This window comes from Marmota marmota, unplaced genomic scaffold (genome assembly GCF_001458135.2).
Source record: "Marmota marmota marmota unplaced genomic scaffold, marMar, whole genome shotgun sequence".
Taxonomy (NCBI): Eukaryota; Metazoa; Chordata; class Mammalia; order Rodentia; family Sciuridae; genus Marmota; species Marmota marmota.
Window position 1 is genome coordinate 25089172 of NW_025999842.1, and position 27979 is coordinate 25117150.

General features: G+C 40.4%; 1 protein-coding gene across 1 annotated transcript in view; it reads right to left on the minus strand.

Annotated features, from left to right (window-relative positions):
• Nucleotides 1-26434, minus strand: part of LOC107154125 (prolyl endopeptidase) — a 112040-nt gene extending 85606 nt beyond the window's left edge. Inside the window, exons 1-3 of the mRNA XM_015499715.2 lie at nucleotides 26332-26434; nucleotides 21327-21401; nucleotides 309-442 (exon numbers count right to left, since the gene is read on the minus strand). Of these exons, the coding sequence (XP_015355201.1) occupies nucleotides 309-442; nucleotides 21327-21401; nucleotides 26332-26376 (254 nt within the window). The 5' untranslated portion in view covers nucleotides 26377-26434. The remainder of the gene's footprint in view (nucleotides 1-308; nucleotides 443-21326; nucleotides 21402-26331) is intronic.
• Between the last annotated feature and the right edge of the window lie 1545 nt (nucleotides 26435-27979).

The window sequence follows — 27979 nt, forward strand, 5'->3', positions numbered from 1 at the left end:
CTATTGCTGTTTATAAATCATCCTATCTTATCAACTACTAGCCACGGGACAACAATGATTTCCTATAATCTAGTTCTTTATAGGACATATCTCTACTAAACTTTAAACTTCTTAACCATTACTTTACAAATTTGGATCAAACCTAAAAGAATAAAAATATATTATTCATATATTCAAGCACAGAAATTAATTCCCATTATAATCAAATTATTTGTATAAACTGATAAGCTGTTTAGAACTTGTATTTTAAAATTTAAGAAAGCATTCAACTGAAAAATAGAAAATGAAATGAAAGCAATCCCACATACCGCTTTCCTTTCTTGAAGTGGCAACTATACTTGGGATAGTCGTACAGTTCAGTCATTCTCTCTTTGTATAAACCTCTGATGGGACACTGCTCCAGAAAGGGCACAGTGATCTTGTTCTGGGCCTCCACGAAGGCCTGTGGAGAAACCAAAATGGACAAAGCTGATCACATTTAAGATTTCCCATGTGGAACGTTATCCATTAATATGTACCAGCAAAATCATGTCTTTCCCTTAATAAAAACTCTTACATGGAACTAACCCAACTAATGCTTACAGAGCAAATCTTAACTCATTTAAAACCACAAAAATCCTATAGAGAAGATTCTTTTATCAGGCCAACTTTACAGAAAAGAAAACTGAGGCTCCAAGTGTTCAAAAACTGCCTAACATTAAACAGGCAGGGAGTAGCAGAACTAGCTCCTCAACCTATGCTCTCCACAAACATACTCTGCTTGAAAGTGATCTGTTTACAGTGCCAAAGTTCTTGTTCAGCAGGTGCCGCTCCCAGAAGAAATCAAAGAGAAAATGAGATATCCAGACACTACTGCACTGATTTTGTTTTTGACTTACTATTTATTCACGACCTACCACCATATCAACTCCAGAGAACTTTGTTAAAATTTGCAACTAAAGAATATTTTTTAAGAAATGGAAATTGGCATTGAATAAGAATATGGACAATGGTTTATAAGAAGGGTAAGAGATGGTCTGAAGCATTCAGGAGATCTTGGCAGCAAAGGCAGGGAAAGGGGCTGTTTAAAAAAGATCAGTTGTATCCAAGCACACCCTATTTATAACTAAGCAGTTAGAATATTTATGGTACTATAAAAACTTGGCCACACAATAATTCATGTCTGGCTGTTGGTAAGAAATAAGAATAACTGTGTCAGCTCTAAATTCAACAGAAAGTTTCATCAGACATCTATACATAAGTAAATCATTAGGGAAAAACTTCAGGAAACAATTAAGAATGTATTTATATGGCACAGATTTATTATTACCAGTCCACTTCTGGACACATTATCAAGCTTTCAGGGTCCATCTGAACTCTTTTAAGTGCTTTGGGTTCCCCTACCCAAACCACCAACCCTAAGCTGAAGAATCATTTTGTGCTGAGAAGCTATTCTAAATTTCATTAATGTTCACAATGCACTTGAAAAAAGAAAGAATGTAAAGCACGAATATAGTGATTAACAACAATTTTGCAAGAGGACCAATTCAAGAAAAATAAAATTGTTATGGGTTACAATTTTTATCACGCAGAAAATAAAATTTGTTGAGTTCTACAGAATATATTCTCACCTGTCTATTGTGAAGACTTGACAAACTGCCTTGGCCTATTTTCCTAAGGCCCTTGAACTAAAAAAGATTTTTAAGATATTTTTAAAGAACAGGGGGCAGAGGGACCAACAGAGACCCACTGTTACCTTGTGGATTACAATGCCTAAAATATTTACTATGTGGCCCTTATATAAAGAGTTTGCTGACCCCACTACATCTCACTAAAAAGAGTGTGAAGGAAGAAAATAGCTTTTGCTTTTAGTTACAAAACTGATGCATATCTGAGAAGCCACACAGTGGCAGTAGCAGTTTGAAGATCACGAAGTGTGTCCAAGAGCATGACCTCATTTTACGGTGGAAGGAAATATCATGCCTACTTCACAAACAGGGAGATGGAAGCATGTGGTGTAAAAGACCCTGGTCAAGGTCAAGCAGTGAGTTAGCAACATCTTTGAGGCTGGAATTGCTATATATCAGTCACAATAACAGAGACTGATGTTGAATGTGAGGATGAAGCAGATCCACTGGGAGAAGAAAGGGGCAGCCTGGGTCTCCTGTGATTTCCTCCTACTTGGGATAGGCTAGGCTAGGCTAGGCTGGGCTGGGCTGGGCTGGGCAGGGCAGGGCAGGGCAGGACAAGCAGATCAGGGAGCTGGGGAATCCATGTGGACTTAACTAAAACCTAGCATGCATGAAGAAACTAAGGATAGAAGGAACTTATCTTATCATAAAGGTCATATATGACAAACTCAAAGTTAACATCGTAGTGAATGGAGAAAACCTGAAAGTATTTCCTTTAAAATATGGAACAAGATAAAAATGTCCACTGTCACCACTCCTATTCAATATAGTATTAGATATTCTAGACAGAGCAATTAGGCAAGAGAAGAAAATAAAAGGTCTAAAAACAGGAAAGAAAGAAGTCCAATCATCACTATTTGCAGATGATACGATCCTATACTTAGAAGATTCAAAAAGTTCCACCTGAAGACTGCTAGAGCTAAGAAAAAAACTCAGCAAAGTAGCCGGTTACAAAATCAACATATAAAAATCAATAGCTTCTTTATATACAAATAATGAACCTGCTCAGAAAGAAATCAGGGAAAATAATCCCATTCATAATAGCCTCAAAAAACAAACAAATAAAACCTAGGAATAAATCTAACCAAGAAGGTGAAAGACATCTACACTGAAAACCAAAGAACACTGAAGAAAGAAATTGGAAAACAAGAAAGATGGAAAGTTCTCCCATGTTCATAGATAGAAAGAATGAATATGGTTAAAATTGTTAAAATGGCCATATTACCAAAAGCAATATATAATTCAATCAATTCCCATCAAAATACCAATTACATGCTTCAAAAAATTAGAAAAAAACGGTCCTAAAATTCATTTGGAAAAACAAAAGACCAGAATAGCCAAAGCAACTCAAAGCCAAAAAAGCAACAATGGAGGCATCACAAAACCCGGCTTCAAGTTATACTACAGAGCTATAGTAACAAAACCTTCATGGTACTAGCACAAAAACAGGCACATAGACTAATGGTACAGAATAGAAGACAATGGGACAAACCCGCATATCTACAGTTGGCGGATCCTAAACAAAGGCACCTAAAACATACATTGTAGAAAAGACAGCCTCTGTAACACATGGTGCTGGGAAAACTGGTTATCAATGTGTAGAAGAAGGAGACTAGGCCCTTATCTTTCACCCTGCACAAAAGTCAACTCAAAATGGAGCAAAGACCTAGGACTTAAACCAGAAACTGCAACTTCTAGAAGAAAATGTTGGATCAACATTCAAACATAAAGGCAGGGGCTATTACTTCCTCAATAGGTTTCCGAAAGCTCAGAAAATAATACTGAGCTTCAATAGATGGGATAGCATATAATTAAAAATTTTATTCACAGCAAAGGAAAACAATTAAGAATGTGAAAAGAAAACCTACAGAATGGGAGGAAAATCTTTGCTAGCTACTCTTCTGACAGAAGATTATACAAAGAACTCAAAAACTCACCATCAAAAAAAAATCCAGTAAATGGGCAAATGAACTAAATATATGCTTCTCAAAAGAAATATAAATGGCCAATAAAAATATGAAAAAAAAATGTTCAACACCTTTAGCAATTATGGAAAAGCAAATCAAAACTATACCAATATTTCACCTCACTCCATTTAGAACGGCAGCCGTGAAGAATACAAACAATAAATGCTAGAGAAGAGGTGGGGGATGGGGGGAAGGAACACACTGTTGGTGGGGCTGTAAATTATTATAACCACTGTGGAGATCGTCTGGAGGTTCCTCAAAAGACTAGGCATGGAACCACCATATGACTCAGCTCTATCACTCCTTGGTATTTATCCTAAAGAATTAAAGTCACCATACTACAGTGATACATGCATACCCATGTTTACAGCAGCACAATTCACAATAGCCAAATTGTGAAACCAGCCTTGGTATCTATCAATGGAGGAATGAATAAAGAAAATATGATACACACACACACACACACACACACATACACAGTGGAGTTTTATCTGGTCATATAGAAGAATGAAATTATGTTATTTGTAGGAAAATAGATGGAATTTGAGAAAGTCAAGGGCCATATATTTTCTCTCATATGTAAAAGCTAGAGAAAAAAAAGGAAAAGAAAGATTGGGGGGTGTGCCTCATGAAAATCAAAGGGAGATTAGTAGAAGAAGAGGGGTGGGAAGAAAGGAGGACAGGCAAAGGAGAAATACTTGAAACAAAAATGATCAAATTATACTGTTATATCATGTGCATACATGAATATGGAATAATGAGTCCCACTTTTTTATGATTATAATGCACCAATAAAAAATTTTAAAAAGACCTTGGTGTGTAGTGCTGATCTTGGCATTGTGGAGGGAGGTTGGTGATGAATCCAAGGCAAGATCTTTGCCATGAGAGCTCGCATTCTACTGGGAGAGTAAACCCAAGCCATAGGATTGCAGAGGGTGGCTGATTCTGAGAATATACGCAGGGGAATCAGTGGGGCAACACTGCCACTCACAGCATCATGTGTAGCCCAGCGCTGGTCCCTCAACTGTCGGCTACCAGCCTGCTCATGATGAGATGAGTACAGATTCCAGGGTGAGTACTGAGAACCTTTGTAGCAATGTGACATTGTTGCAGCACTTTGTTATATTTTACAACCTCAATCCACAATGGTTTAGAAACTGACAAACCAATCTTTTGTGCAGATCTTGGCGGGCACTTACTTAAACAGGTGGGCAGACAAGCCCTTCTGTGGGTTCTAGAATTGAGGTCTGAGAACTAAGATTGAGTAGCAATGCAAGGTGGGACAGAGTGCCCCAGAAAGGTGAAACCACAGGTGTAGGGTCCCTGGCAGGGGGAGGAGGTTGGCAAGTATGAAAAGTGAGATCAGGGGCATGGAGGGAGGGAGACAGGAGGCGCTGGCTGAGGGTGGAGGATGCGGCACCTTATAGCCAGATAAGAAGCTTCCATCTTTGACAAAAGTGCAAAAAAGCCATGGCTAGTTAAGGAGACTTTTAGGAAAACCATGTTTATCTTTTTAAAAGATTAGCTTGCATTGGATGAAGAAGAGACTGGGGCTGGGGAACAAAAAGTGGAAACAGGAAGGCCAATTATGAGACTGGGACAGTCCAGGTGAGAGGCCAAGTAGAACAGTTGGCCTCTTGAAGGAGCAGGAACAACTATTGTAATAGGAATGGACACAGAAAATGTGCACAGTGCACATCAGTTTGCAGTTTTGATGTCTACTTTCTAGAAAGGCTTTCCAGAACGTTCTAAGTAGTCTGAACGCTAAGTAGGTTCCCACACTGAGACCCCACCAGGCTGATGGTCTTGACTGGTCTCACCTTTTCCTCTGGGGAATCTTGAGGACAACACTCTAATGCGAACTGCATTCAGGCTGCCCTTAGGCCTTGGCGGGTGCAAAGGTCATAGGATGCTCAGTTCATTTTCCTATTTTCTTTGGAAAGTTGTGTGCTTCAATGGTTTGTCTATTTTGCTTTGCTTTTTTGACATCACAGTATAATCACAAATACTATTACGGAATCCAGCTTAACTAAAAGCAGATCCACTGCCTTTTCTCATATAATATTTTCATAAAACACAATACCAGGCTTAATAATGCTATTACATAATTTTAAGATTAATACATCCAATTTTGTGGCCTCCCATCCACAAATGTTCATCTACTGCTTTAAGTAGAGTGGTACTTAAAGTCTGTACCCTTCCAAGTCAAGTATCTGGATACAAAACCAAAAAATGTTCAAATTCCTAAAAGTCTCAAGTTCTATCATGACACACATCTTCGTACTTGGAAAAATTTTTCTCATGAAGATGGTGGCACATTTTCTGTAAAGAGGCTTTGCTAAATTTAGAGTTTCAAAGAATGTCTAATATTTCTAATACTTTAATCAGGAAAATACCTTGTCATTTATGTATATATTAATTCTTGATCTGTGTGGCTTCTTGGTCTAAAAATTAGAACAAATTTGGGCAAAAGGGATAAGGATAAAAGAAATAAAAATACTGGAAGAATCACATGGTGATAAAGAAGCACAGTGAGGCAAATGCAGAATCTTTGGTCTTCAAGGAGTTTTATCATGCACAGTCACAAATCAGGATTTATTATAATAACTGACACATGAAAGTCCATTTATGATGCATGGAGCTGAGCTTCTAAAGGGGACTAACATTTTAGATTTTATAATTGAGACTAACTGGAACACATTTTCCTAGCAAAGAGTAACTGCTCAAAACTAAGAAATCCTATTCATATCTCATTTGACTATTGTAAGGCTTAAAAACCAAGCAAAATCAATATAGCTATTACGGATAACAGTATGGAAGTTCCTCAAAAAACTAAAAGTAGAACTACCATATGATCCAGCAATTCCACTACTGGGTATATATCCAAAAGGGATGAAATCACACAAAAGAGAGATTTGCATGCCCATGTTTACTGCAGCACTAGTCACAACAGTCAAAATACAGAATCACTATATAATCTTCAGTGGGTGAATGGATACTTACACACTAGAATATTATTCAGTCATAAAAATACATGAAACCCTGTCATTAGCAGCAACATGGATAGAATTGGAGGTCGTTATGTTAAGTGAAACAAGTCAAGCACAGAAAGGCAAATATTTTTTCTCACTTGCTTGAAGAAATTGTGAAAGAAGAAAACTGAACAGTGGTCACTAGAGACAGGGAAAGGTAAATTGGAAAGGGAAGAGAAAGAAGGTCAATAAAGGACACCAAAAACACAGAGTGAAGGAATCACAACTGGTTCTCCTTCAGTTCTTCCTATTTGGGGGCAAAACAATCTATGATATATTTCACAATGACTAGATGAGCACAAAATTCCCAGCACATAAAAATGACTAATGGTTAGAAGAGATGGAAATGCCTATTATCCCTGATTTGATGATCACATTGTATACAGGTATTGAATAGCCATAATATACCCTGTAAAGATGAACAAATTAAAAATAATTTAAAAAACCAGTTTTCAATTCTAGAAATCTGCTGTACAACATTGTGCACATAGTTAATACTGTATTGTGCACATAAAAATTTGTTACAAGGGTGGAAATCATGTTAAATGGGCCTATCACAATTTAAAGGGGCAGGAGAAGCAAGCTCCCTGGCAGAGGGTGGGTGAGTCTGGGAGTTGGAGATTCCTTTACTCCTCCTGCCTTTAAAAAGAATGTCTTCAAGTTGTCCCCACAAGCACTGCACTTTAACACACGAAATACTCAAGTCTGATGAGATAAGCCAGGCACAGAACAACAAATACCTCATGATTTCACTTACATGTGGAATCTAGAAGGGTTAAGATCACAGAAAAAGTAAAATGGTAGTAACCAGAGGTTGGGATGAAGTTACTGGGGAGATGCTGGTCCAAGGACACGGAATTTCAATTAGATGTAAGTTCAAGCCATCTACTGTACATTATGGTGACTACAGCTAATGACAATACACTGTACACCTGAAAACTGCTTAGAGTTGACTTTAAAGTGTTCTTGCCACAAAAATGATAAGCATGTGAGGCATAGTATATGGCAAATATCTTGATTTAGCCATTCCACAATGTATACATAGGGCAAAACAATGTGTTGCACACTGTATATAAACATAAGAATTTTTTTCTTATTAATTGAATACATATATGTAGACACACACATATATATATACACACTTAGGCAATACAGACGTAAGTAGGCTCACTTACAGATTGCTCCACATCTAAATACATACATTCTAATTGCCTTTCTAAGCAGAAGTATAAATAAAAAAACAAGCTGGTGGTGTAGCTTGGTAGTAGAGCATTTGTCTTGTATGTGCTAGGTCCTGGGTTCAATACCTAGGAAGCCACCAAAATAGATAGATAGATAAACAAATAATACAGGTCATGAAAAAACATAAAACCATCCTATTCTTTTACAATTCTTACGTAAATGAATAAACATGATGCTCACAGTGACTCATTAACTAAATATTTATACAAAACAATGTGATATGCCACATGGTGATTAACAAGATGAATTACGGATAAAGATAAATGCTATGAGAGAGCAAGAGAACAGAGGCAGGGGAAACTACCTCCAGGAGGGTTGAGTTGGCAGGGGGTGGTGTGGTCCGCCTGGTCAAGGTGACCAGGAGGGACTTCTGTGGGGAGACCTGCTTTTCAAGTGTCAACCTCCCCTTTCCAACTACCAACAAAAACCAGGCATGGTATAATCTACACCCCGTGAACTTTGAGGAGTTTCTGCTACATGTATAGTTGGCACTCTGCACCCACACTAGATTTGACCAACTGTGAATTAAAAGTATTTTGGGGGGAAAATGGTTTCCTTACTAAACATGTATGAACTTTTTTTCCCTTGTCACTTTTCCTGAAACAATACAGTATAATAACTATGGATGCAGCACTGTATTATGTATATAATCAACCTAGAGACAATTTAAAGTATACAGGAGAATATATGTAGGTTATATGCAAATATTACACCATTTCATATGAGGGACTTGAGCATCCGGGGCTTTGGTATCCAGGAGTGGTCCTGGAATCAATCCCCTGCAGACACCCGGGGATGAGAATGATATACAGAGGACCTAGTTAAAGAATTAGGAGCTCTGGACAAAGTGGCTGGTGTCCCAGCAAAGCCTGGCAAGAATCCCAGCCTAGGTGACGGGCTGAGTGTCCAGGAGGCCAGGGGGCAGCACTCTTGAATCCCCCTCACTTCAGCAAAATTTAGAAGCAACTCTCCATGGGCAGGGATCCCCATATAGCAAGAAGTGGCAAAGCTCACCCAAAGCTGAGGACTAAGGCCCAAGAAGACAGGGGTTACCTAGAAGACTGGAAGTTGGTTGTGCCAAACAGAGAAAGAGATACTTCTGCTTTCCAGGAAACACATCTATAAATTGAGACTACAGAAGATTGGGAAAAGGTGCTTTCCAAGGGTAATATGAGGAATCTCTACCCCCTCTCTTCCAAAAAAAAGTGTTCTCTTTTCCAGTACTCACTGAACATAAACAAAAACCTTAAACCCCAAGAAGAAAAGCTTGTTCAGGCCACTTGTGACCTCACTGCCATGAACCTCAACTAAGTGAGGTGCCTTTCTCTTCCTGGCCCACAAACCCCCCACTCATTCCTGAGGAGAAACATCTAATTCAATTCATGAGAGCCCAGATCCTTTTGACTTGTCCTTTAAAGTGACAACCCCATCTCCTTTAGGACCACCTGCTCTCGGGTAAGGAGAACTCATAATAGGGAGCTGCTAAGCTACACAAGGTCAACAGGCCAGGTGGGGCCTTCTAGAAGGCCAGTGAGGGCTCTTTCTACATTCTCAGCCCATTCCCAACTTGTTCCCTTACTGGGGCTAGTTATTATCAACCATGGACAATGGAAACAGAGATGCTCATTTTAACCCCAGGATAAAGCTTTGTTTTCAATACTAGTCATTACCAGGAAATCCAAATCAAAGCTAAAATTTTAATCCCATTTATCTCAGAGACTCTACTGAGCAGAAACCTGGTAAGAAAAGTGGCTATTTGCACCTTAAATCCAAACCCAAACTTCAATTACATATGGATCATGAAGAAAGTAAACACATCCACATCCTTTCTTGAATGATCCTGTTATCAATGAGGAAGTCCAAAGGAAAATAAGAATACTTGGAAAATAGGAAAAACAATATACACTGAAGATCATGGAATGTGGCCAAAAGAAATCTATTTCTTTCTGATACTTTGGAGTCAGAGAGGGGTGTCTGATCTTTGCGGGCCAATCAGAGCACCTCAGCCCCAGATCCTGGGCTCCAAGATATCCTTGCAGGAAAAAGCTGCAGCTGTCCTTAGCATGACTTGCACACACACCAGAGGAGCCCACCTGTTCTAGTCCCACAGCAGTTACTTTGGGAATGCACAGGACCAGGCCTGAGAAACTGAGTGTGCTTGTCTAGATATGCCACCTACACAATGTACTCAAGGAGGAACATCTGGCCCAGGTGAGGTACTCAAATAAAAGGACTGGGTCCAGAAAATGAAAGTTATGTCTTCAAAGAATCTGAAGTTGACTTTCTTTCTCCATCAGATTTTATCATCTGCAACTGTGCACTCTCAGTAAGGATCCTGGGTTCCTGTAGCTGGCACCTCCATGACACAGATATTACAGATACCACTATTTTCTATGCTAACTCCCTTCTACATTCTTCAATATAAGTAAACTGTTTTTATTAGCAGTGTTTCCCCCATCAATTTCCCTCTACGAGCAACAGTCAATAAAGTAGTTGTGAACCCTAGCAAAGCAATCATAAAGGGTTTTTTTCATGAGCAGAGCTGAACACTGGCAGATAGAAATTATCTCAAGAAAGATGGGGCTGTTAAGGACTGTGTAAAACCTAGAGATAAGACCCATCTTTCCTTATCACATAGGAGAAGTGGCTAAAAACAAAATGATTAAAGATGAGAAGAGGACCTAAGAGACAAAGAGACTGATTCCCAGAAATACCATGTGCACCCTGGTCCAGACTAGCATAAATGCATTCACCCTGGACTCCAATCCTGTGAGCTACGCAGCTCTTCTTCTTTTAGGAGCCAGACTGAGCTGGGTTTAAGGTGCTGCTCATCAACAGTCCTGGTTACAATAGCCCTCCCAGGGGCCATGAGTTTGCTGAGCAATGTGAGGCTGGATGACCAGGAGCAGGCTTGGAGGAGGAGGAACTCAGAGGAGTTTGACTGCAGATTATCTACCTGGAACTAGAATAAGTTATTTGCACTAAAGGGATTTACCATTAGATTTAAAAAAAAATGAAATTAAACATTCAAATCAAAAAGTGTTTGGAATAAAAAAAAGTTAATGAACTAGGAAAATTTAAAAAGTATAACTTTTATGTCATTGAACTGCTTCTTTAAAAGAAAGGTTTGTAGTTAGATGTACCAAAGGTCTGGCTAAACTAATCACAAAAAGGGGAAAAAAGTTATAGATACTCAGAAATTAGGAATGACAAAGAAATGTAACCACAGACAGGGAGAGTAAAATCATTTCAAGAGAATAACCCCTGCCAGTAAAGTTGAAAACTTCAACAAGATGGATAATTTTCTAAGGAACACAAATGACTAAAAGTGATCCAACAAGAAAATCTGAGCAGAGCAATAACCATGAATAAAGTGGGGAAAATAGCCTAAGGATTAATAAAAAGACTTATCCTGGATTGCTGTAAAAACAAGGCCTTTCAGTGGTTCCAGAAGTAGATAATTTCTATGCTATTTAATGATTGGTGCTAAGGCAACAGTGAACATTTATTAAGCACTTATTGTGTGCCTGTCGCTTTGAAGAATGGTTCAAAAACACTTAATTTTCACCACAACTATGTAAGGTGGTTTTCTCCAAATTATAGGCCAGAAAATTGAAGCTTCGAGAGGCTAAAAACATGGCCTCACATCCAGTAAAACTGTGGAGCTATAATTCAAACCTGTCTTTCTACTTCTAAAGAACTACCTCAAGGATGGGAATACAGATCTCTACTGAAATCAGATGCTCCAGAAGCAGAGCTTGGGCACCTGTGTTTTTAACAAGTGCCCCAGATGATTTTTTTGAGTGTGCACTTTTTCCCATTAGACATGACAGAATGGGATAGTAAAATGAATTTTAGGCAACTAAATATGAAAAAAATTAAATAAACAAAGTAGGTTCAAAGAAGTCATAATTATCTTATTTCTTTAGCTGTAAGCTGTTTTCCCAAAGATAAGTATGTCTGTCTTTTATCTATTCTTTTTGTTTTTTTTTTTTTTTTACATTATTGGAGATGGAACCAAGGGCCTTGCACCTGCTATGCAAGTGCTCTCCCACTGAACTACACCACTAGCCCCTAGATACTGTATGTGATGTCAACATTCCTTACAGAAAAACCACATCACTGATACCAAAGCTGAGTAACTGCCTACAGGGAAAATATTAATGGCAAGTACTTCAAGCACTTTGAAGGCAGAATTAGACAGGCAGACAGGCAAGGGTAACAGAGGGATTGAAATATTAACGTCTTCACAGCTTTTCCTTCACCCTTATCAAGATAACCTGCCCCTGCTCCAACCTATTGCTTAGGTCATATGTCCCAGGGATTGTCCCTCCCTACAGGAAGTTATAAAAGTTGTTAATTAATGTACCCAGGGTCCCCTTCCTGCCTGGATCACTCCATTTGGCCCCCCTGTCTGTTTTCTTCTCACCTTTGGTCATCCCACCTGGGCCTAGTCATGCAGGAAGGGAGAGATAAGTAGGAAGAGAGCAGGAGAACAAAGAAAATCAACAATGTATAAAAGAGGCAGAATGCTCTTACTTTTTGGGATACCAGGATACTAGCTATGGCCTGCTTCTCCCTCCCAGGAGAAGTCTATGTTACCCCTTTATAAATAAATCCTACTTTATATGTTTGCCTTGGTGTGCTTCTCTAGTGTTATAAAACAACACGTGAGGAAGCAGAACTCGTTACTGGTAACCAGTAGTATCAATTTCATCCGTGGTTTAGGTCTGCTCTTCTACAATGGAGGTTTTCATAACAGTAAATGAATGGGGTTAGATTCCTAGCCTCGACTCAAGATGCAGCCCAGTTCCTCTGGGCACTAACCTCTGGCTTGGCCATCTGCAACCTCTCGTCCTCCCAGGGTAGCAAGTAAATTCCACACTGGCACACACAACATCTGTATCTTACGATGGTGTATCCACATCATTTAACCTAATACTTGGCACAGGAAACAGAGGGTAAATTGATGACAGAAGGTTGAGGGGAGGAAGGGAAAAAGGGGGATGGAGCAAATATAAAGAGAGGATGAGGCCACGCTCCCTCCCGTCTAAGTGAGACAGGCTGCTTTCCTGCCATTCCAGGAGCTTCTACAAAAACCTCCTCTGACTGATGCAGTGTGGAGGGACATGTACACATCCAGAGTTTGGCCAATCAAGACTTCCTCTCTGGGGATGTAGTCACTTGAAAAGGGGATTGAATCAGTGAAAATCATCAATGCATTAGCAGCACTGGATGAAGAGTGGGAATTCCTGCCCTAGGATCTAGTTGCTCAAGCCTGGCCTTCAGTCCATCCCTGCAACTGTCCTCATATCCTTGTCATAAGCCCCCTATTTCCATAACTTGGCCAGAACTGGTCTCCACTGCTTGCATTGAAAACACGGTTAGAGAAAGCAAAAAGAAAGGAGGTAGAAAAAGAAAAGGGAAAATCAGTGCTTAGAAGAAAGGCATGACCTAGTATCAGCAACTTCCTCATACCTTTGACAATTATCCCAGCCAGAAATTAAAAGGAATTTGTACCCTAAGTACATATTTCAAGTGTGGACTTATGGGAAGTATGTCTATAGACTGTAATGAGGCTAAACATCCCCATGGGAAGTAATGAGACATTTGAGACATAAGAAGTCTTGAAGATTGAGATAATGTGTGGTAATATATTTGCTGAAAGCATTTCCTGTCTGCACTAAAGAAGAAATGACACACAGTAGCAAGTCTCAATCCAGGTCCTTACGTGAAATATTAATGAATGGGTGGAAGGGCGTTTCGAAGGCTAGCTTTATGGGTGGGATTCACAAGGTACTAATTAAACGAGATCCTATCAAATTGCTTTAAGGTGGTCTTTGCCTAGTTTAATCACTAGGCTCAGAACAATGAAACCACACTTAAAAGTCACAGCTCCATTCAAAAGTTAATGCCAAGAATGCATCTTTTTTTTGTGAAAAACACAGAATTCAAAAGGAAAATTGGGCTGCGTTTCGTGGATGAAATAAAGAGATGAGGCTATGAAGTTCAATATTCCAACTAAACAACTAAGGGAGCAGAATCGGACCATCTGCATTCCAAAGGGTTTAAGCAACAGTGCCAAACAGCACCCTCTTCACTGGCATGTGAAGAGGACTTCTACAAACATTCTCACTTGGGTGTCATTACACCTTGCAGCTAAGTGAACATATATGATTTTATTCATAGACAAAGAAAATGAATCCCGATTCGGTAACTTCCAGGCCACAGAAGAAAACAGAAGACCAAAGTGTGTGTCTTCTGACTTCTGGTCCCAAATGACAGATATTCCATCTTCCACACAGAAGCACTGGACATCACAGGATAGAGGAACGATCCACAAAGAGGATATTCCCAGTCTGAAGTCTTCAAGGAACAAAGTTAACCAACGAGTTTTTTCATACCTGTGATTCCCAATATCCTTCAGCTCCAATATTCAGCCTTCACGGCTATCTTCTGTCTTCTTAGCCTTCATGGTACTGAAAGTTTCAGGAGTGAGCTTCTTGCTCACTTGTTCTTGGTCAGTCTGACAATGCTGTGGCCTGACTGGGACAGGCAACAACAGAGGAAACCCTGCTCACATGGGTCCGTACTATTATTTTTTCAGAGTTTGGCTGGGCACCCACTCTAGGGAAAGCACTAGATCCAGGTGAACCTGGGCCAGACTAAAACCGGAGATGAACACAAACTCCTGCTACAGCCCTCCCAGGGTTAAACTTAAAGAAAAAACACAAAAGCAAGCAAAAAACAAAAAACTGATTTCAGAGGAAGGGCGCCATGGAAGGCAGGTTAACCTCCCTAAACTCTGTTCTCCACTGATCTCTGTGACATTATAAAATATCTTCATTGAAATGCTAGGATGTTTCAATAGGTTGAGATGATCAGAAATCCTTTAAGATCTAGATCTTTCCTGCTAAAGAAACAGTGCTGGTACAAGGGAAGAGGAGAGGGAATTTCCAGGTTTTCTACCCTGTAAGACTGCTTCTAAGAATCCCTTCCCAGCAGATATAGGGCTGCCTCTAACTACTCATGGGAAGGGAGAGCATATAATGTACTATAAGATCTAAAGTGTGTCTTCCTTTCATCCCCTCTGAAACAAATGGAAATTTTATCTTATTGTTTTAGAAGGAATGACTATATACAAAACTTTTGTTATTCCTGTTGTTTGTTCCTGTTAAGAGTTCTGTCAGGATCCACAAAGGAAATGTACTGTCATTATTCTCATTTTGTCCAGGGTAGTACTCAAGTGGGGAAAAATTAGTCTTCAGATATAAGCAGCTGATAGTCTACATTTGATTAACTAGTGTTCCCAAGCCCCAGGACCGTCTCAGTAAAATTTTGACTTGACAGTTAATTATAAGTAAGGTGGCTATACCTTGTAAGGTGTGAATGTCTCCTTTATCTATATATCTCCTTCAGTTACTCAGTAAACTCCTGGAATATTCAGTTAAGAGGATGAAGCCAAAATAACGTAGTATAGAATAGGGAGACTAAGGTTATGACGACATGGCTTCTCTATCTGGACCATGGATCCTTTGTGATTGCAAAGCCAAGTCAGAGAAGGAAAAGGGAATCATTTAATCACTATCAGGAAGGGAGCAAAGGGATATGTAATGTGAACTGCCTGGTAGCACGTGGGTGAAGAGGCCAGGAAGAATAAATATTAATTCAATATTCCCCCAGTGATCTAAGATTCTGCCCAGATGATGAAAGCAATGGGAACAAACTCCAAAGACCACAGAGGCAATGCAGGGCAAGGGGAAGGACAGGTCCCTTGCCAGTATACACAAGTCTGCCCAGCTCCCCCTGGACATGATACTGATTTTTGAAAGTCACAGGACTTGGCAACTGGGCCATCACTGATCTCAGAGAGAATGGTTTCATAAGTTCCTCAACCTGGAGTAGCATTATATCCTGAGAAACCCATAAGGATAAAATACAGTCAGTCAAAACCATGTTGTATACACTAACCTACTGAACAGCACTGTGTAGCAACACAACACACAGTGATTTACTTTTACTCCTGGTGGCTGGCTGGAGGCCAGGGCTTGCTGCTGCTGCCAGTATTACAGGGAAGGATCAATCATCCTGCACATTGCTAGCTCAGGAAAAGATCAACATTCAAAGTTCCAAGTATGACTTCCATTGAATGAGCACTGCCTTCTCACCAGTCAAGCCGAAAATTGTTAATAGAACCTCCTGAGTTGAGAACCTTTCTGTATATTGATGGGAGATGTTACAAAGAAGTGTAACAAAGGTAAAGGTGTTGCCACGGAGAGGCTTGTTAGCAGCAGAAAGAGAGAGAGGGAGATGGAGATGGCTCATGATAAAATAGGACCTGAACTGGGCATACACAAAGGGGCCAGGAGACCAACTGAGGAAGAAAAAAGTTGGGTAGGGCTCAGACAAAGTGTGGGGTTTGGAGTTTGTGGTTTTGTTTGCCATGAAAAGTAAGTACACATACCAGAGGGAAATCAGGAAGGTTAAGATTAGGAAGTTGACTAACTATATGCAGATGAATTTCAGTGGAGGGACGAAGTGGGAGGGAATGAATCCTTCTTATTACTAGACTGTAGGGCTCAAGTTACCAAAACTTTGGGGTACACCAAAACTGCTGCAAACTTCTAGAAGCTGCAGAGCATAAGCTGGAAATGCCCATGGAATGGGAAGCATGGGCCTTTGAAGCCTGCCCATCTTGGCTTTGAATCACTGTAATGGCTGCAAACTGCTTCCCTCACATGTCATACTGAAAATTTCCATGGTTACCTGATGACCCATTCATACCACTGAGATTTCACTACGGTTTATACATTTCAAGAGCATAGCACACTTCAATGTCTAAAAAGGTTTGAAGCCTGAGTTTTGCCTTTATCTTACTTTTGATGTTTGGTTTGTATTTCCTACAGAGTCTCCTAGAATAGTTTTCACAAAGGTATTTTAAGTCGTAGTCATTTGGAGCACTGTGACCTTGCATCCTTCTCTCAGTGTTCTACCATAGCCACTTTTTCATGTTACTGAGCAATCTCGATAGCTCAATGAGTTAATAAATTCACACCATCTCATTAAGAAAATGTATTCTATTTGTGCAATCACTTCCCTCATGTTGGGAAATGATTATTTCGGGTTTTCACTATAACCAACGAAGCCACAAACTTGCCATTTTCCAGATCTCCCCAACAATTTCTCTATTTTTGTTTTGTTTCTTGTTTGTTTTCTTTAATGCTGGGAAACAAATCTACAGCCTTAGGCATGCAGGGCAAACGCTCCACCACTGACCTTCATCCGCAGCCCCAGATCTTCCCTTTTCTGATAGTGACATTACTACTGTCCCAGTAGTCTTGCTCTCCTTTTTATCCTCAGGTATTTGCTTTTTGTTATTCATATTTGCTTTTTGTTATTATCAAATGGATTCTTTTTTCATTATTGATGGTATGTACTATGGATTTTATGTTTACTTTGTACAGAGTTGCTTTATTGAACTAATTTTCATAAATTTTCAGTTATTTCCCTTAGGTTTTCCCGATGCATGAATATATAATCTGCAATTAATGATAATGTTGTTTTCTCTTCCACCATATTTTGATTCATGTTTTATTTCGTTGGTTAAAGCATGGCAGGACATATAAAAATAATGTCAGAGAACATTCTATCTTCGTGTAATCTTGTTCAAGCAGTTGAATCCCACTTTCAGCTTTGAATTTTAAGTTTTTTTTTTAATATCAATTAGTATAATTATAAAGCTTTATACAATTTTCTATTTATATTAATATTAAATTGCTCTTAAATTCCTGTGACAAAAACTGATGGTTTTTAATCTGCTCATTTTTATTTATATTTTTTACACATACTCTTACAAGAAAGAGTGCATATCTTCATTGTCCAATATGGTAGGCACTAGCCCCCTGTGGCTCCTGAGCACTGAAATATGGCTGAAATGATGCGATGTGTCAATTACATGGTGGAATCTAAAAAATCAGTTTTTAAAAAAAGATTGTAAAAACATCTTAATAATATTTTATACTGATTACATGTAGAAATAATTCGGAGGGCTGGGAATGTAGTTTGGTGGTACAGCACTTGCCTAGTACACACAAGGGCCTGGGGTCAAGTCCCAACATTAGCAAAAAAAGAGGAATGTTTTGGATATACTGTACAAAATAAAACTAATTTCATTCCTTACTTTTTATATGTGGCTACAATAAATTAAATTACATATGCATTATCTATCTGTTAGGCAGTACTGGTCTACTGTTTCCTCTTTAAAAACATTTCTGTTAAGTTTTCCTGTCAGAGTTGAATCTGCTTCATAGAATCAATCTAGTGGTATGTGATTTGCAATCTGGAATATCTGCTACAAAACAGGGTTATACGGGCACTGGCAGCTTGAAAGGATTCACCCAGATTCAACCCCCTCCTATCCCTGTTTTTAAAAAATATTCCAAGCTACCAGTTTGTCCCAAGATTCTTTTATAAAGAATAAAGCCTTACATGCCAGGCACTGTCAAAATTAGGTAACCTATACTAAATACACGATTGAATCAAAGATCTACTGATAGCATTTCAGATCTCAGTATAAAACAGCTACAAATGTTTCCCACTTCTGACAGGTTTTTATTAAAAAATGTAACAAGCAGCCTTTTCTTTGTTTTGGAGGTGATGTTAACATTCTCTTCACACCAAGGCATGGCCAATGCACCCTGTGGGTATGCTTATGACCACCAGCAGAAAACGTTCCTGCTGCTTTTTAGGTTCACTCCCTACCACCCCACAACGAAAAAAAGAAAAGAAAAGAAAAATACACCCTACTATCCTTTTGATCTGAGAACAAAATTTAACCCCTTCAACTCCAAATGACACACTAGCCCACATTAATAACAAGCCTGTTTAGAGGAGTAAGAGAGGTGTGTATTTAACAGGCAGTGAGATGGCATGGGCTGCCCACCCTGACACCTATGGCATGCTGTCACACAGGTTACTGTGGGTATGGGGGATGGTCCAGGGTCCGGGCATGAAGGCTCACAGAGTCCCATGGCAAGCATAGACATGAATAAAGTCCTACAGACTGCATCCCAAGCTATTACAGCCTCAAGTCTCCCTACTTTGAATTTAACACAAACTTGATAATCACCTGAACTATCTAGGAACACACTAGATAAGTGACCATGGGCAACTCAATCACTTAGTACCTCAATTTCTGCACCTGTAAAATGGAAAAAATAAAAAGATCTACTCAAGAGTTAGAGAATTAAATGAGACGGGGTGCATAAAACTCTCAAGAAATTATCTGGCACACAGTAAGCATCCTATAAATGTATACCACAAAAATAATAGCATATACTTCAATGTCATTAGCTTCTATCAAGGGCTGACTGCAAGCTTGCTAATTGGAAGCTTGACATTAACGAGTTCACTGATGAGCAGCTTCATCCACTAATTGGAAGCTTGGCATTAGTAAGTAGCTTGTCATCCATGGGACCAGCCACTACCAACTAAGGAACAGCAAAGTGTGCATCTTCAATGAAGAACAAAGTCTGCTGTGGCTGAATTGATCAATCACTAAAAAAGGCTGGCAAACTCCAGGGTGTACCTCAGGCTTCAGGCAAAGATATCATCATGTCCTTGGGGACAGGTCTACCAGGGATACTTGGTAAGTTCATGTTCTTCCCTGGTGCTTTCTATCCATTACAGTTACACAACTGCCTGCAACTCTCCACTCCCAGCCTCAATCCCTTGGTCTCAGCTTAGTCCAATGCAGGTGGTCAAGGTCACCTGTAGGTGACAGTTGAGGCAACAACTCACACCTGTTTACCTCTACCCCTGGTCTTAACTGCAGAGCCAGAGTCTTCCCTATTCCCAAAGACACTCATCTGTTTCTCACCTTGGAATTTCTACCCATTCACCTAAAACCCAAGGCTTCTTTGAAGAAAAATGAAAACACAAATGTCAACCACTCTTACCCACAAGACCTCTGTCTTTCTTGAAGGAATTAGAAAAGGAAGAGAATGTATGGTTATAGAATAAAGTAACGACCATTAGAAAATCTGGAGATGGTAGTATGCTGACTTCAGGAATAAAGGATAAGGAAAGCTGTAAGGGCTTCCATAGAAAAGCAAGGAGAAGAGACTCCAGTTGCAAAGAACAGGTGAGGATGGTAGAAAGGAAAGCAGGCAAGCCAGGGTGGCATAGAAGAAAGAAGGGAGAGATAGCCATGGGCTTTACTCCAGTAAGAGCGACCTCCTCCTGCCTCCACTTTCTCCTCTGCCATATATCACCATGTCCCTGTCTGGCACCCCTCTCTCACACATGCCTTTCCTTGTCAAAGCAGGGAGGTCCTGATTCCATTAACCAGGCACACATCAGGAGGGGATGCTTTCTGGAAAATCCAAATGGCTTTGTGAATCTGAACCTGGGAATATGACCTCAGTTCTTCAGGAAACATTAGTATGTGTGATGGCAAAGGCCCACATGATGAGGAGGAGCTAAGGAACAGAGTTTTGGAGGCTGGTCTGGAAATTGCCCAGAGAGCTTTGACATTTTTCTTTTCACCTTCTTCTTTTTTTTTTTAATGGGAAATGTATTCTGGGACTGTAAACAAGTTCCAACTTCTGGAATGGTGAGTGCATCAGAAATAGTACACATGTTCTCATGCACTGAGTTAATATGTACTATGGTCATAAATAAGAGTCAAAGATCTTAAGGTGAATTTGAGAAACACCATTCCTCCTCGCAAGCAAGCTTAATTAACCACTTAAAGTATGTATAAATAATGAACTTCATTCAAAGACAGGAAAACTATCCAGAGGACAGAGCAATTAGGGGCAGCTTTGTTAATGAAGTGAAACTTTAGATGATTCCTTGGAATAATATGTTTTTCTCCAAAAGAACAGAATGCACTGTTTTTATAACAAAAAAAAAAAAAAAAGAGAGAGAAATTTTCCCCTCCACCACATTACCTTTATAAAATATAAGACTGTTCTTATATTTTAATTCAGTTCTTGTTTGTTGTGTTAAAATCAAAAAGTAGCCTAAGCTCAGCATTCAGCTTGCAAAACAGCATTTGTTCAATATGTAAGACTTTCTCTCCTTTGGGGAAAAAAAATGCATTAGGCAATTTTTTCTTCAGATCATCTTTCTTCAGTGAAAATCCATTTCCTTCCTTCCTTCCTAATCCTTTCATTTCAAATACTTGGTTCATTAGTGTCATGACAAACTAATAAGTTACTTGACTTTCCCCTGGGGACTATACATACTTTGGTCATTTTCCCCATGAATCATCTGACAAAAAGTGGTAGTACCACCAGGCACACACACCATCCTGTGGCAGAAAAAACAGGAGAGAGAGGCTAGAAAGACTGACAACTGCAGTCTAGGCTGACTACTAAGCCTGCCTATCTTTAATTATGAGCCGAAATTACCTTGGTTTGTTCGCTGTCTGGGTCTTCAAGCCAAGCATAAGGGTCACAAATTTTATGCCCATGATAATCCTGTACCTGCAAAAGACAATATGGAGCTGTTAGATAATTAGGGCCTAAACCCAATTAAAATTAGTATTTTCTCAATGTGATGGAGAAATAGGAAAGGGACAAAAAATACTAACTAATTGGCTCACTGGCAACATGTCTGCCCAAATTACCACATGAACCAAAATTGGCAGGTTCTCAAAGGTGTCAAGCCACTCTTTGTGAAAAGAACATTTTAGCTGCAGAGGGAAGAAAGATGAAAGGTCAGAATGGGAAACTGCTCTGTCTGAACAACACAAAACAAAGGCCTGCTGCTGTGCTAAAGAAACTCGAAAATGTGCAGTCAGGGGCAAAGCACAGGACACAATACTGTGGGCACATGAGGAGGGCACTCTGAGAAGGAGCCACCACACGTGCTTATTTTCCTGCTCTTGCTAAGCGTTGCCTATGATCAGAAAGTCTCCCTACAATACAGCGTATGGTCAGTTTTGTTTTTAAGTCTCAAGTGCCAAAAAGCAAGTCACTAATACGTGGCAGAATGATTGTCACCGGCTAAAAAAGGTGGTTTACGTGCAATTAAGACTTTTTAAACTGAAGCCCTTCTTCTTGTTATACACTATTACGAAATGCTTTTGTTCACTTACAGCAAGACATGAAAGCATAACCATTTAAACTATCCTGGTATATGAAGAAATAAAATTGCTTTGGGTAAGCTGGGCGTGGCAGTATGGCCTGTAAATCCTGGGACTCAGAAGGTTGAGGCAGGAGGATTACAAATTCAAGGCCATTTAGACAACCTGTCTCAAAATATAAAGGCCTGCAGATGTAGCTCCGCAGTAGAGTGCCACTGGACTACATCCCCACGACCAAAGTGGGGTGAGGGGCTGCTTTGCATAAGTAGAGCCTGCCAGAGGGGAGCCATCCCATCTGGGAAGCTTCTGATAGCACAAATTCCAGGGCCTGGCCGCAGGGATTAGTTAAGGGAGCTGGAAGGAACAACTGGGTCAATTTGTCACCACTCTCCAGATCATGATGCCTAAAGAACTTATTCAAAAGGAAACCTCTCCCCCTCAAACTATCAAGATTAATCCAATCCACTGAAGCCACAATGACAAGTCTTTCCAATCAAGCCCGTAATCAATGCGAGTCTTCCAGTCAAGGCTTTCTGCACAAGGTTATTGGCAAGGTTACCTCTGTCTCGGATTGAGTTTTCAATATCTCTTGCTTTGTTTGAAAATATCAAAAGGTAAGGATCATTCCTTCTAGCAAAGTATCCTAGAAAAGGAACATCTGAATCCTATTTTTCACCCTGGTTAAAGTTCCAGCATAATCACTGCCAGGTGAGAACAACCTCCATGGCCTACAACACCAGGCTTTCTGCATCTCTCTCAACTGATGCAGGTGAGAGAACTCCCGAGGAAATGGATAGATGAAGCAGAACATGCTGGAACCATTCTCACTATACAACTGACTGTCAAGAGCAAGGAATATAAAACCTGACTAAAATCTCTCCTGATGGGTCTTCATAAAATTACCAATTTTCAATTTTACCTCTTTGGAGTTTAGCTGTCACCACTGAATGAAAGCTTTTCATCTCATCTGCAAGTCTTATATTTTACACACCTTGGTTATAAAACAGGCTTAAAATAACAATTCTCTTTTCCTTGGTAATATGAAATAAAAAAAAAAATTGAAAGTTATAAAGTATCTCCAACCCAGTATGCAAGATCTATGCCAGACCTGGGATTAAGATTAAGATTAGGTAGAGATCAGATACTAAAAAAATGTCCTAAGGCATACCCAGGAACTTAACTTTTTACAAAAAAAGGTAGAAAAGATTAACTAGAAATCATGTTAACTATATGACTAAGAGAAGGTACTGATTGCCAAATGCTAGACTCAAAGTAATAAATATTTACTGAATATCCACAACTCTGGAAGAGGGTTGTGGACATTCTTATTTCACAGATTATGAAATGCAATTCAGAGAGGTTAATAAGAGTGAAGTCCAACAGATTTACTGTTTATATTGGAGATTATGAGTTAAATTTGTGCCATAGATTTCACCCACATTACTTCATTTGATCCTCACTGTGAAGTCATTTGCCAGATGAGGAACCTGAAGCTGGAGAGAACTAAAGCAATTAACAAAGGTCTGAGGGTTAACAAGCAGTAGGACTGTAACCCACCCACAGCTAACTACAAAGCCTATGGATCTAAGATCCTGCTGTATCACTCAGCAAATGAGCAGGGCGTGGTGGGAAAAGGCAGGTGCACAGCTACACTGGGAATCAGAATCCTGTGTATGGTATACCAAGCTGTCTACTGAATGGCATCTACCACTAAAGAAACAGCCGTATCTTCCCAGACCTGGCACTGTCATCTAAAGCAGACTGAGGTTGGTCATTGAAAAGACATTTTAACGAGGACAAGAAATTGATTTTCAGCGCGATCCCACAGTCAATTCCAGAAGCTGTGGCCCACACACCACCCTAGTTTTTTTTTTTTTTTTCTTTTATAAGACCATACCCTACAATTGGGGTGGTCTCAGACACATTCCTTGAATGCAAATCATATAATATATCTGGTTCTTCCATCTGATTGTAAGTTTGCAAACCATTCCTCACCTCCTCAAGAGGTTTTAAAACAGAGGCCTGAGAAGGCACTGTGTTAGGTAACCCTGTTCCATGTTTTATCTATACTGAACAACAGCTTGCCCACTGCTCTCAGGATAAAATACAGACACACTCAGCTGGAAGGACCCATCAAACCTGGTCCTGCTCCTCTTCCCAGCCTCATTCAAGCTTACCCATAAATGAATGGCCTGGTCACAATGGCCTTCCTAATACTACAAACAAACGCAATTCTACAACCAACCAGGCCTCCATAACTGTATCTTTATTTTAGTCTCAACTTCAGGAATGTCCTTCCTCCCTATCCAACTGGTTAACTCCCAATCTCAATTCACCTATTATTTCCTCCTCCTGATGGAAATCAGCTCCATTCTCTTTTGTGTTCTCCTTCCAGTACTCTTTCATCATGGTGTGAGCAAGACTGAATATCCTGACAGAAACACTGATGGAAAAAGGTCATAGAACTGCACAGGAAGTGTCATCGTTTCCAAATTTTTACCCAAGAAGGCAGAAATCCACCAAAAGCGTTCCATGCTCTAATCCATAGTTCAGCAGGAAACTGCTGAGCATGTGGATGAAAGATGCTCAAGTGAGAAAGAGAGCTATAGCCATCTCTAGTGCTGGTGAGAATCGAACCCATGTTCCAAATCAAATGCATAAGTCAATCCTAGGGCTTAGTGACTAGAACCCTGATTCAGGAAAAAGGCAGCCCATGCAGGCTGCCAGGGATAGTACACTAAGTGAGCAACAGAAGAGGATCTAGGCTGGACCCCAGCTGTGTTCCCTCGGCCACTAGACTTAGTTATCAAGAGTTCTTTGGTGAGAAGAAACTAGAGAATATTAAAATTCAGAGTATAACCTTCCAAGTTGTTTATAATCTTTTAAATGTTCTTATAAAATCCCTACTTAACCCTTTCAGAAACTGTTGAACACAGAAAAACCAACTATAGGATTTTGCTACACAGAATAGCGAAGAACTAAGCAAGACACAACCACCCTAAAAAACAAAACAAACCTGCAGAAGCAAGTAAGCCCTAAGGTCAGTCTTAATGGTCCATATATGTGGGAAAAAAAAAAAAAAGCCTGTAACAGGTATATCTGTCAAAAGTCACCTAGCTAGTGAGTGAAAAAAACAGAATTAGCAATCTGTCCTCTTTCCCATTCTAACAGTATGGTTTTACTCCCATATACAAAGGAAACAAACCTTTGGGACTCAGGGAAAGAACTTCTTGGGCTGTTAGGGTAAATTTCCTAAGTGAACAGATGAACAGACTTAAGAGACATGGTTCCCAGCTGGCCAGTGGGAATGAGATACACTTGGAAGTCTTCACTTACAACAATATGTCCTTTAATGCCTTGGCACCCTTTACCCCAATGTGAGATGTGCTTTAGAGTACAAAATTTCTGGCACAAATCAGGTCAAAGTAAACAGAACAAAAAAAAATGAGAAGTGTATCATACAAAAATATTTTTCTTATTCTATTTTAAGTGATCTGAGAAATTTGGCTATCTGTACAAGAATCATGACCACAATGTCTGGATTCAATCCAGCTCTTAAAATGCCAAACTAATTTTACACCAGAATAGAGGTGTCTGCTCAGAATTTCACTCCCTGGATCTCAATAATTACCTCGAATTCTTCTGCAGCTTAGGTAAGTGACTAACTCCCGCTAGGCAAAACTTACTTTGAAAAAGGCCATCCCCCATGACCCCTCAACTCCCTGTCTTGTGTAAGAAAACTTACACCAGCTCTGGTGACAATAGCGGGTCCCTGCTTTTCTTTCCCTATTACTCTGTCTGGGTCTCTGCTCCCGCGGCAACCAACGCCCAGCACTCCGCTCAGGACTGGGCAGACTTAAAACAGAATGAATGAGCTTCAACTCCAAGGACTTCAAAATTCTAAGTTTTAAAAGTTTGCTTCTGTTTTTAAATCTTACATCATCTCACACGAACACACATGCACACACCGGCGTACACTTTCTCCTACCACCATATTTAAGAGGCTTCTCTAGTCAAAAAGCAATGACACCTTCTGTCTTCCTAGTCCCTTAAGGCGCCCCTTCCTAGCCGGGCGTCTGCCCTTGACCCCATTGATTTTAGGAAGCGGTGCTGACCACGGACTCTGCAGCCAGCAGACCGCCAGCAGACCATCAGCGACCGCCAGCCGGGCCCCCGCGCCCCCGGCCCGTTTCTTGCAAACAAAGGCCGAGGGGGAGGGGAGGGACGCAGGGGCTAGGGGCTGCAGAGAGAGGAGCCGCAGGCGGCGGTCGGCCAGGCGGGCGGGCACCGGCGGTCCGGAGCCCGGTGGACTCGGCAGGGGTACTCACCACGGTCTCGTCGCGGTACACGTCGGGGTACTGGAAGGACAGCATGGCCGGGGACGGGCAGGAATACGTGGAGGGCGCGGGTTCCCGGAGCGGACGCGANCTGGAAGGAAACTCAGGCTTTGCCTGTTGATGGATTGCCTCATCTTATCCAGCCGCCCTTTTACCGGGCCGGGGAGGGTTGGGGAAGGGAGACTTTCTTTGCCTCTGCTCCTGCAGTGGCCTAATTTCCATTGCCTGCGATTCTGGACTTGGAAGGAAGAAATAAAGATCGTGATAAGCGTGGAAGAAACTCATCTCCCTCCACCCCAGCACCCCTGGTGGACAACGGCTGGTTCCGCATGGAGATTTTGGAGGTTCTTTGAGTAGTTCTCAGGGCAATGGATGAGCCCCTATTTGAAATTTACTGATTGAGAAGGGACCAAGGTGGTGGGATTGCATATGATCTAGGATATTTTACTTATTCTGCTGGTTCCTTCCCTTGGTTCCTGTTTATACATGTTGAGCACCTACTGTTATCCTTGTGAGAGAAAAACAGTAAACACGATGCTTCACTCAAACCCTTGAAATTTTAATAGTTATATTTCTTCATCTTAGAGCTAGTGAAGGTGTGTATTTTGGTCTTGTTCTCTAGATCACCCAGAAAAGGCTTTTCAGCTCCAGTCATCCAAGCTGTTGTGTGTACACAGTGCGTTTTCTATCCCTGGTTTCTTACAAGTCCTGGAAAAGAGCTTGGGTGGGGCCAGAAAGTCCCTCATGTCCTGAATGTGAACATGTAACTATAGTACACTTGTGTCTTCTAATTCTTTTGTGGTATCATTTCAGTCATGCCTCGTCCTTTAGTCAGCGTTTCTAATCATGGTAGGGTGGGTAATGATCATTTTCTATATCTGTTCCTAGATTAATCTTTTAGGTCATCCCAAAATTCTCAGTCCTGGGAGAACTCATGCTGTTGATGCTGAACAGTGAAAACACACACAGTGGCTGAGGACCCTGCAGTTCCTGGTCCCAGTCACCACCCCCACCGAGGAACTGTTTATTGGTGCCCCTTGCTGCCACTTGTGAGGGGGTTCTTTAAGAGCATCTCAGAGACACTTGATCCAGCAGATCCTCTAATAAGAAACAGTTAATGCTTATTGAATATTTTTTAAAGCACCAGGATGTTGTCCTATTTAAACTTTCTGATATGAAACCTAATATTATCCCAATTTGACTGTTATAGTCATTGGACTGACTTTTGTCCAGAGCTTCACAAATAGTAGAAGAGCCAGGATTCAACCCAGGTCTCACTGTGCCAGCACTCATTCTAAACCACTCTGATGGCCTCTCTCTTCAGAAACAAGTAGGTGTATTCTATATTTTACAAGGGCATCCACTAGGAGGGGAAACTTCCCTGGGATTTCAATTTAGAGGACTGAGGTAGAAAGTATGACAATTGTGGTACTCAAAGGACAAATTAAACCTCAGGTATCATCCTTTTCCCTTCCAGTCAGACATCCAGGTGCCTGATTCCTTTGGGCCCTGAAAGTTAAAGATGTGTGTGTGTGGCACAGATGCAGTGGACTAGAGCAACAAATTGCACCTGGGTGAGATGAAGTGGAAAGGAAGGTAAGAGAGCATACATTCCCCTCCCACTGGACACTTGATTGTG